Genomic DNA, 11194 nt, shown 5'->3' with positions numbered 1-11194 from the left:
AAATTGAGCACCGAAGAATTGATGCTTTTGAACTGTGGTGTTGGAGAAGACTCTTGAGAGTCCCTTGGACAGCAAGGAGATCCAACCAGTCCATTCTGAAGGAGATCAGCCCTGGGATTTCTTTGGAAGGAATGATGCTAAAGCTGAAACTCCAGTACTTTGGGCACCTCATGTGAAGAGCTGACTCATTGGAAAAGACTCTGATGCTGGGAGGGATTGGGGGCAGGAGGAGAAGGGGACGACAGAGGATGAGATGGCTGGATGGCATCACTGACTCAACGGATGTGAGTCTGGGTGAACTCCGGGAGTTGGTGATGGACAGGGAGGCCTGGCATACTGCAATTCATGGGGTCGCAAAGACTTGGACACAACTGAGCAACTGAATTGAAGGATGTACTTTGGCTTCCCTGGTGGCTTGGCAGTAAAGAACCTGCCTGCCAATGCAAAAGACTTGGGTTTGATCCCTGAGTTGGGAAGATCCCGTGGAGAAGGAAATGGCAATCCACTCCAGCATTATTGTCTGGGAAATCCCATGGACAGAGGAGCCTGGTGGGCTACAGTCCATGGGGTTGCAGAAGAGTCAGACATGACTTAGCAACTAAACAACAACAAGGATGTATTTGGTCAAAAAAAGAATTCATTTTTATTTAATAAAATGATTAAGTGATATTATGATTTAGGTTAAATTTTCCTGATATTTCTAAATAGCTTCAAGACTAAGTTTCTAGTTTTATTTTTTTAAATCCCAAGTGAAAATATGTTCTGAATACTCCTCCTAACACTTTCACATAAAGGAACATTTTTCCTGCCATAGTCATCCTCCACGTGGCCACATCTACCATGCTCTTCTCTGGCTTCATGTTACTCAGCTTCTTAGCACCATTCCACACAGCTGACTCTCTTTTTTGGCATCGTGAGTCAGTGTTTCCTGGTTTATCCCTACATCAACGACCATTCCTTCTGAGTTTTCTTTGGTCACTTCAGTATTCATTCATTTAATATTTCCTACATACACAGAAATTTCTACATGATTCCCTGTAAGTCACTGCCTGGACTAGCCTTTCAGATTTATATCTCTGCTCATGCCATTCCCTTGAGTTCTAAACCTGTGTTTGAATCTGCCTAATGAACATCTTGATTTGGATATTGAATAGGCCAATTACACTTCACATGTCCATCATGTACTTTTTGGCCTGTATCCCCCAAATCTGCTCTTCCTCTAGTCTTATCCTCCTAGTAATGACACCCCTATGCATATAAGGGTCTAAAGCAAAACTTAGAGACTCATCCTTGAGATTTTTCTTCTCTTTATCCTGAATATCCCATATATCCAAAAAATCTGTCAATTCAATTTACAAAACGTCAGTCAAACCCATCCATTGCTCGCCTTCCTCTTTGCCAGTCCTAGAGCAAGCCACACTGTGAACTGTAGTAATAAACTTGTTTTCCTTAGTCACCTCGTTTCTTTCAGTCCATTCCTCCAATGGGATGTTTTAAGAACACAAATTCTTGAATTAGAATTAAGAATTAGAATTAGATCAAACCATTTTAAAGTGCTTCAAACCCTAGGATCGCCTCCAATTATACTAAGGATAAATCCAAACTCTTCACTACAGTGTAGAAGACCCGATCTACTCTTATTCTGTGCTGTTTCTCCCACCCCATCTTGGTCTGCCCTTCCCTTCACTATCTCCTTTCAGTTCCTAGACTCTGCCAATGTTTACCAGTCTCAGGGAACTTCACACTTGTTCTTTCTTCTGCCTGGAACCTTTTGCCCTGACCTGATGTTTTCCCTTTCTCAACCTTGGTCTCTGTTCAAATGTCACCCTCTCAGAGAGGTCTCCTGCGGTCATCTTATCCTCAGTAGCCCTCCTCTCAGTTATTCTGTATCATATCTCTATATATTGATTTACTTTAAAGAACTCTGCACAGTGTGCAAGTTTCTTGTTAATTCATTTGTTTCCTTATTTACTTCGGTCTTTTCCCAAAGATTCTAATCTTCAAGAGGCCGGGGACTTGTTCATCTTGTTCCTTGCTGTTTCTCCAGTACTTAGAACAAGTCTGTGGCTTCCCTGATAGCTCAGTTGGTAAAGAATCTGCCTGCAATGTAGGAGACCCCAGTTCGATTCCTGGGTTGGGAAGATCTGTTGGAGAGGGGGAAAAGTGACCCACTCCAGTATTCTGGCTTGGAGAACTCCATGGACTGTATAGTCCATGGGGTTGCAAAGAGTCCTTGGAAGAAAAGCTATGACCAATCTAGACAGCATATTACAAAGCAGAGACCTTACTTTGCCGACAAAGGTCCATCTAGTCAAAGCTATGGTTTTTCCAGTAGTCATGTATGGATGTAAGAGCTGGACTATACAGAAAATTGAGCACCGAAGAATTGATGCTTTTAAACTGTGGTGTTGGAGAAGACTCTTGAGAGTCCCTTGGACTGCAAGGAGATCTAACCAGTCCATCCTAAAGGAGATCAGCCCTGAGTGTTCATTGGAAGGACTGATGCTGAAGCTGAAATTCCAATACTTTGGCCTCCTGATGCGAAGAACTGACTCAATGCAAAAGACCCTGATGCTTAGAAAGACTGAAGGTGGGAGGAGAAGGGGTTGACAGAGGATGAGATGGTTGGATGGCATCACCAACTCGATCGACATGAGCTCGAGTAAACTCCAGGAGTTGGTGACGGCAGGGAGGCCTGGCGTGCTGCAGTCCATGGGGTCACATGGTAGTCAGACATGACTGAGCGACTGAACTGAACTGAACTAGAACAAGTCTAGCTCCATTAGGTGCACTGAACAAAGTATTTGCTCAAGAATGAATAAACTCAACTTTAACTACTTTCACTCTGTCACATACCTAGGGCAAGTTACAGTTTATAAAATATGAAGAAGCTTCATTTTGGGGGAAGATTCTTACTGGAAATACATTTAAGTTTTAGCTCATTTGTCAACAAGAATCTCATAGGTAACACTGAAAACATCAATATCTTGCATGCATCATATTTACAGATTCTCCTCATTAAATCTGAGGTCCACAGCACACACCATTACCCTGCTACTAGAATAGGAAGAAGGAGGCTCAGAGAAACATTAAGGTACCTGAAGACCCACGGGAAGCAGGTTACAGTCTTTCTGAAAGGGCTCACCCATTTGCCCGCTACTCACCATCAAACTAACAAGGCTTATTTTACTACATTATAAATAGAGAGGTGTACGGACTGTGTATACAATTTGCAGAAAAATGTCATACTGTTTCTATCTTCTAAAAGCAGATGTGGCTTGTATCATGGATTTGGAAATAAGTTCTTTAAGGTGAAAGATGAAAATTGAGGGATGATTTATTAGAAATAAGAACAGAATGCATTAAAAAAGAATGAAAAGGAACACACCAATATATTAACAATGATTTTTGATGTTAAGATTGAGTACTTTTTCTTTCTTTCTTTATAGTTCAACCTTTGACAATATTTATGCTATCAAAATGTGCCCTTCCCACCCATACATTCACAATTAGTATAGAACTGTCCCTTAGAATACTAAAAATGAACTCTCAAGAGAGCCCATTTAGTAAGAAGAGGAATCTTGTATTGATTTAATGAGTACAGTGATGTTTCCCAAATATCAGTGAAGCACCTTTCCCCCCGACCATTTACATGTATTATTTATTTAATATTTATATATTATTCTACTTGACTCACTATTTAGCCTTGTTGTAAGCAGCAGTAGCTATGAAATCACAGGGTTAATTTGTTCATTATAAATATTCTCTAATATACATTAAAATTAACATATGAACATTAAAAATGTGGATTTAAAAGCCATAAAGTTCCACCAGGAAGATACAAACTGGAAACTCTGAACTATTGGGCTGATTTAATGGAAAGAACCATAAAGCAGAGTCCCTTTGTTACTTCTTCTGTATGTTAAAAGGGAAATTTTGTGGCAGTATAATTGACAATTCTACTTCAGAACTTGTACACTTTAGTCAAGTGGAAAAATGCTGTCAATCACATTCCTTGGTACAATAGAGGGTGTGAACTCAGTGCCTGGAATCATCAGGAATAGAAAAGATTTTAACGAGGGTGGTGTGATGTTGGCTGAGGGTACAGGATGTATCACAAGAGAAACTTACATTCGTTGTCGGATCATTTTCATTCTCTGTCACACATCCCTGAAGATTTAAGTTGAGAGCTTTGCAAATGATCATGATTCTCTTGGCGGCCTTCTCTTCAAATGGTTTGATCACAAACTCGGGTTCTAAAAGGTCTTTTTTCTGAAGTTTCAAGCTCTAAAAGAGTTTGGAAAGTTTTACTCAACATACACCCATCATAAGAAAAGAGTTTCTAAATTATAAACAGCAACTATACAAGTCAAGTTCACATCTGCTTAAAGAGAATTCCGACTTACATCTATATCTGGATCCAGTGAGAACAGATTTAGCCTCTCCATGTTTCGAGTTGCTTTGACAGTCTCTTCAGTTTCTGTGAGGTACTACAGAGGAAACAGTGTTAGTTCTTAGTTTCTACTTGGCTGGAAACCTACAGCCCAGCCCCACACACATGGCCAAGAAACAGTCCCTTAGTATTATCACTGTTTTAATATCATCCATCAACACTCTGCAATCTTACAGAAACATGCTTTTTGTTTTCTGACTGTTGTGTTTCTTAGTCTAAATCTTAAAGCATTTACATTTTTTCCATGAAAGCGATAAGTAAGAAGTAATTTGAGTTTATTTGCACAGAAAAATGTCAGCTTTATTACTTTCGTGAAGTCTGGGTGCAGGCTGTTTTCTGAAGAATCAGCTTCCTCTGGTGTGCTTTCACAAGTTACAGCATTATCCAGGGAATCTTGAAAAGATACATCAAGACCAGGTCATTAAATAATCTTCATGAATCACTCATTTTTCAAGCCTGTGACATATCGAAACTGGGTTAGACTCAAGAGCGATGAGGAATGGACACTGGTGAGAAGATACCTTCACTGTGCCCTGGCTCTAGTCCTCCACATAGTTGGAAAAACTGGGCCTGGAAATCCGATGTCCTGGTGATCATTTTGGGACACTCTTCATGACACCATCCTGGGCCCATAAGAACTCTGGACCCTTACAATACTACATTCATACTTGGGGTTGTCTTGTCTCACTTCATCAGTGTATACTAAAGCTTTCTTACATATGAAAATATTTTTGATAATTCTGACTCTCAGGCCATCAACATAAAACCTACATTCTAGCTTCAGTTAGTTAAACTCTCTAGGACTCTGGAAACATTAATATTCTAGTTGATGATGATTAAGTAAATCATGAGTGTAAAACACCTTCTACGGTATATAGCAGGAGTTAAAATCAACACTAATTTTCTTCTTCTTTATCCCATGACTCTCGTACATGATAGGCTACCAGAACTTAAAGACTCTTTGGGGGACCTCTCTGGTGGTTCAGTGGTTAAAAATCCTCCTTCCAATGCAGAGGATGTGGGTCAATCCCTGCTGGGGGAACTAAGATCCCACATGCCCTGGGGCAACTAAGTCTGAGTGTCACAACTAACATCCACTGCAGTCAAATAAATAAATTAACTAAAAAAAAAAGACTCTCTGGTTTTAATGTACCATGTATTGTGCAAAATGTCTTAGAACAGTTTTCCTTTGGGAGGAGTGACTGAGAATAAACTTGTCTTCCACATGACTATTAATATAAACCTGTTTTCCTCCTCTTCTTCTCACCATTTTTTCCCCTTTCTCTTGCTCTCTTCTCTTTGCCTAGAATGGCTTAGAGTCTGATGAAAGAACTGGGATGGGCAGAAGAAAAATTTTTTATCTTACAAAAATCTCTGATCTCATGCAAAATTTATGGAACTTTCACAACTTGCCTTATCTCCATGGGGTCAAAAGCACACATGAAAGATGCTTTTCAACTATAAGGAAAGGATGTATGTTTGCCATTACACAGTAATGTTCATTAATTAAATTTAACGGGATCCATAAAACACAGAATCTCTCCTCTAACATCCCATTAGACATGGTCATTTTTTTAAAATATTGCTGATCAATGATTCCCAATATCATTTGCTGGATGTCGGCCTCAAATTACTGCCAGTCAACTTAAAAATCATACCTCTGTGAGGTGACCCCCACTATTCAGTAAAAGTAAAGGTTTGGGGGGTGATTTCCTGGAGCAAATAGCTCAGGGTTGGACGAGCTAGACCTGACAGCTACCAGGCTTACTAGCAGCTAAAATGAACCAAATGCACAGGTCATAGTTGGCAAGGGAGGCGGGTAGTGTGCTCACCCAGCCCCAGATCCGTGAGCTCTGCACTCCTCCTGCCCTGAGGGGGCCCCTCAGGACTGATCTGCAGGATTCGGTTGAGGGTGTGGATCCATTCATCCATATCTGACTCCGTCTCAGCCGCCAACACAAAATAGGTCAGGTCATTCATTTTCAATTCAAAGGCATATTTTCTTAGCCTGTTATTCTGCAGCATAAAAAGAAAAAAATACCAACTAAGTCTTAGAGAGTGAGAGAGATTTTGTCATGGGGTTTTCCACACAAGGAGATGATGTCAAGGAGATTTTCCAAAACAGACAAAAGTTTAGATGGCTAAGAATTATTTTGGGCTTTCCAGGTGGTGCTAGTTGTAAAGAATCTGCCTGCCAATGAAGTAGACATAAGAGACATAGATTTGATCCCTGGGTGGGGACAGGCCTGGAGGGCTATAATCCATGGGATCACAAAGAGCTGGACATGACTGAGTACACCACATCTGCATCTACAAGAATTATTTTATTTGGTTTCTTTCAAGGATTTTTGGACAAAGAAGATATTTTAAGGTTTTTGTTGACTGGGTGAGCATGTGGGCTCAAACATTTCATCTTCAGGCCTGGGGGAAGTATATTCTAAGCTTCTTTAAACAGTTGCTTTGAGTTGCTACCTTCATTTTCTCACCTTGTGCTCTGTTCACAATTCACTCCAGTTGTGATTTTGACCCCATCATATCCCAGAGGCTGCACTTGCCAAGGTCACCAACAAACTCTACATTGCTGTACTACCGCAAGGGCTATACAATCTCTGTTGACCTTTCAGCAGAATTGACACAGTGGCTACTTCCTCCTTCATGAAACCCATCTCTCTCTGGTTCCCATGACTACACTCTATTTCAGTTTTCTTTCCTCCTGAATAGCAACCACTTTTCAGTCACCTCTATTGGCTCTTCCTTACCTTGTGACTTGTCATGCTAACCTCAGCTCTGCCTTAGACTCTTTTCTTCCTTATCCGGTCCAATGACTTTAAATGACATCCACATGCCAGGGGCTCCCAATTCCTTTCTCTGACTCTGGCTTCTTCATCAACCTCCAGACTTTTGTCTTACTTGACATCTCTACTTGCATTTTGTGACCATGAGGTTTTGTTCTAGTTTGCTGGATGTGTTCCCATCATAGACTTTGTTGCTGCCATAACGGCCTGAAACAACCCTCCCATCCCACTCACCAGGTATGTATTTACATACATAACACCATGTTTGCCCTTCACGTACTTAGGTGACTTGTATTCACTCTTCAGATCTGAACTAAAATTATCCTTGCTCAATGAAACTTCCTCAATTCCCCAGTTAGGACAATGTTCTTGTCTTCCAGGGTATGCACAAAAATTTGGGATTGCATGCTTATTCACTTTCATTTGTTTGTTTGCACAGCATATTCCTCCCTTCCAACTGCCTTCATGAGAGCTGGAGCACCACTATAGCCTTCACAGTGCCATCACACAGAAGGATTCAACAGTGCATTTAAAACAATTATTTCTTATGAATGGGACAGAAGAGGTTCCAATCTTGGGGAATGAATGAACAACTGAAGAAATACACTAACAAATGAAAAACAGAATTTTCTGTTGTGCAGAGAATTAAAGTGGTCTGATTTGATGAGTAACTACCTTAGATTAGACTTTCACAGAAGGTGAAATCTATAAAGAGAAGTTAGCTGTTTAAAGATCAAAGAAGCACAATTAAAGTAGTGGGAATACAAAAGCAGATTATTATAGTAGTCTATATACATTTCTGCCATGAGATTAGAAATATAAATGCGAAGTAGAAACTTCCCCGAATGATAACTAGAATTATGTAACCTGGGGTGGTTGAAAGAATTCCTGAAGATATTCTGTCTTCAAATCACTCCCAGGTAACTCTGATACAAGTATTCAATTCTTACCCACACTGTTCTAAAGCCTAAGAGCACTCACAGCTGTAGTAAGCAAGACTCTATACAATTAAAGTAAGTAAAATGCAAATAAGAGTAGAAATCGAAGATGAGAGTGGCACCATAGTGTGGGAGTACAACTTAAACATCAAGGTATAAACTCTTTCTGAGAACAAGATTGCTGTTTCTTGGAGGCAAAAGAGAATAATCTTTAATATACTTCTGGTAATCTTCTCTTCCTTTGGGATGCTCTGAGAACTTCCCACAATAGCTTTCAACTTCCACAATAGCATGATTACTACTACAAACATGACACTTATTAAACATTTGCCGGCTATATATCTGGCCCTGTGTTGAGGAGTTTACAGTCATCATTTTTATTTAAATCTCATAACAACTCTATGAGAGACACTATTATCATTCCATTTAGCATATGAAAACACTGAGGCTTGGGGAGACAAATGAAAACCTGCTCGAAATACATGGACACCAAGTGGTGGAGACAGGAAGTAATCCCTTTATACTTTAATACCCCCTGAGACAACCCAGCACAAGGAAGATGTTCATTGGTTGCTGTTCTTCTTTGCCACCTGCTGGGCATTATCACACTCTAAAGGGGCAGCCATGCCTGGGGGTGCTGGTTTCTGAAAGTAGACACTGGGACAACATGTAAGCCTCAGGAAAAAGAAAAATTTGGGGATTGAAGGAGAAAAAAGAATTAGCTAAAAAACTAACTGATCCTCACTGTGGGGTTTAACAGCTCAAGTGGCACTTTCTAGACTCTGCCAAGGACAAGTGCTTTGCTCATATTCATGCTGCTAAGTCACTTCAGTCGTGTCCGACTCTGTGCGACCCCAGAGACGGCAGCCCAACAGGCTCCCCCGTCCCTGGGATTCTCCAGGCAAGAACACCGGAGTGGGTTGCCACTTCCTTCTCCAATACACGAAAGTGAAAAATGAAAGTGAAGTCGCTCAGTCGTGTCCGACTCTTAGCGACCCCATGGACTGCAGCCTACCAGGCTCTTCCATCCATGGGATTTTCCAGGCAAGGGTACTGGAGTGGGGTGCCATCACCTTCTCTGGCTCATATTCATACTTTCCCATTATTGTCAATTATTATTATTTCTTTGCCTTGTAAGGATTCCCTTGCAGACTGGCATTTTCAATAGCCCATGAGCCCAGGGCGGAAGGTGACTAGTCATCCTCAGTGCAGTGACAGTGTTCATTCTTAAAAGGTTCTATCAGGTTTGTATTTTGTGCTGGGCAAAAACAGACAAGGTCTCTGCCCAGACAGGGGAGACAGGTGTTAACCAATTCATCATCCAAATGTGAAATTGGAAGGTAAATGTGCTTAACTTCTGTATGAATGTACTGAAGTAGAGGAGTAAATAAACTGTGGAAAATTCTGAAAGAGATGGGAATACCAGACCACCTGACCTGCCTCTTGAGAAATCTGTATGCAGGTCAGGAAGCAACAGTTAGAACTGGACATGGAACAACAGACTGGTTCCAAATAGGAAACGGAGTACGTCAAGGCTGTATATTATCACCCTACTTGTTTAACTTATATGCAGAGTACATCATGAGAAACACTGGGCTGGAAGAAACACAAGCTGGAATCAAGATTGCTGGGAGAAATATCAATAACCTCAGATGTGCAGATGACACCACCCTTATGGCAGAAAGTGAAGAGGAACTCAAAAGCCTCTTGATGAAAGTGAAGGTGGAGAGTGAAAAAGTTGGCTTAAAGCTCAACATTCAGAAAATGAAGATCATGGCATCCGGTCCCATCACTTCATGGGAAATAGATGGGGAAACAGTGGAAACAGTGTCAGACTTTGTTTTTTTGGGGCTCCAAAATCACTGCAGATGGTGATTGCAGCCATGAAATTAAAAGACACTTACTCCTTGGAAGGAAAGTTATGACCAATCCAGATAGCATACTCAAAAGCAGAGACATTACTTTGCCAACAAAGGTTCGTCTAGTCAAGGCTATGGTTTTTCCTGTGATCATGTATGGATGTCAGAATTGGACTGTGAAGAAGGCTGAGCACCGAAGAATTGATGCTTTTGAACTGTGGTGTTGGAGAAGACTCTTGAGAGTCCCTTGGACTGCAAGGAGATCCAACCAGTCCATTCTGAAGGAGATCAGCCCTGGGATTTCTTTGGAAGGAATGATGCTAAAGCTGAAACTCCAGTACTTTGGCCACCTCATGTGAAGAGCTGACTCATTGGAAAAGACTCTGATGCTGGGAGGGATTGGGGGCAGGAGGAGAAGGGGACGACAGAGGATGAGATGGCTGGATGGCATCACTGACTTGATGGACGTGAGTCTGAGTGAACTCCGGGAGTTGGTGATGGACAGGGAGGCCTGGCGTGCTGCGATTCATGGGGTCGCAAAGAGTCGGACACGACTGAGCAATTGAACTGAACTGAGAGGAATAAAAATCAAAGTATAGACATTCTTTTTTGAGAACAGGATTGTTATTGCAGCATGAGAATTGCAACATGAAAATACTACTATTCTTGCAGAACCCTCTGTGTTCTGTGAGAATACAGAAAAGATAACTTTGACGAGGAAAATGCCACAGCTTTATATATATATATATACATATATTTGTATAAATTCCTTTACTAAAGTTAAATTTATATAGAGTGAAATACACAAATCAAGCTTTTGACAAATGCATAAACTTATGTAATCCACACCCAGCTTTTTCAGATCATTTTGGCTTCAATGTAAACAGAATGGGGGGGCAGTGGCTGGAAAGGCAGTGACCCCAACATTTCCTATGCAAAGCAAACATCTGGGTAGTTTCTTTAAGAATGCAAATTCTTAGAAGCTATGCTGTCCTCAAGAGGGAGGGCCAGACTCCTTCACACACCCTCCCACACACTTCCCCGGGTGCTGAAGAAGGAGGTCCATAAAACCGCCTGTGACCTGCACTGACAGAGAGGGTCTAAGGGCAAAGACAGTTGGCCGAGAGCAGGAATGAAAGACAGACGTGC

General features: G+C 41.1%; 1 protein-coding gene across 3 annotated transcripts in view; it reads right to left on the bottom strand.

The window, feature by feature from the left end:
• The window catches only part of DOCK10 (dedicator of cytokinesis 10), a 240864-nt gene that overhangs the window by 109406 nt on the left and 120264 nt on the right, over positions 1-11194 (bottom strand). For all 3 annotated transcript variants that reach the window (XM_010837054.1, XM_010837053.1, XM_010837055.1), the window contains exons 8-11: positions 6286-6469; positions 4761-4846; positions 4407-4490; positions 4132-4287 (exon numbers count right to left, since the gene is read on the bottom strand). In XM_010837054.1, coding sequence (XP_010835356.1) covers positions 4132-4287; positions 4407-4490; positions 4761-4846; positions 6286-6469 — 510 coding nt within the window. The remainder of the gene's footprint in view (positions 1-4131; positions 4288-4406; positions 4491-4760; positions 4847-6285; positions 6470-11194) is intronic.

This window comes from Bison bison, unplaced genomic scaffold (genome assembly GCF_000754665.1).
Source record: "Bison bison bison isolate TAMUID 2011002044 unplaced genomic scaffold, Bison_UMD1.0 scf7180017864068, whole genome shotgun sequence".
NCBI classification, from domain to species: Eukaryota; Metazoa; Chordata; class Mammalia; order Artiodactyla; family Bovidae; genus Bison; species Bison bison.
Note: the sequence above shows the minus strand (reverse complement) of the source record. Positions and strands in the feature narration are given on the sequence as shown.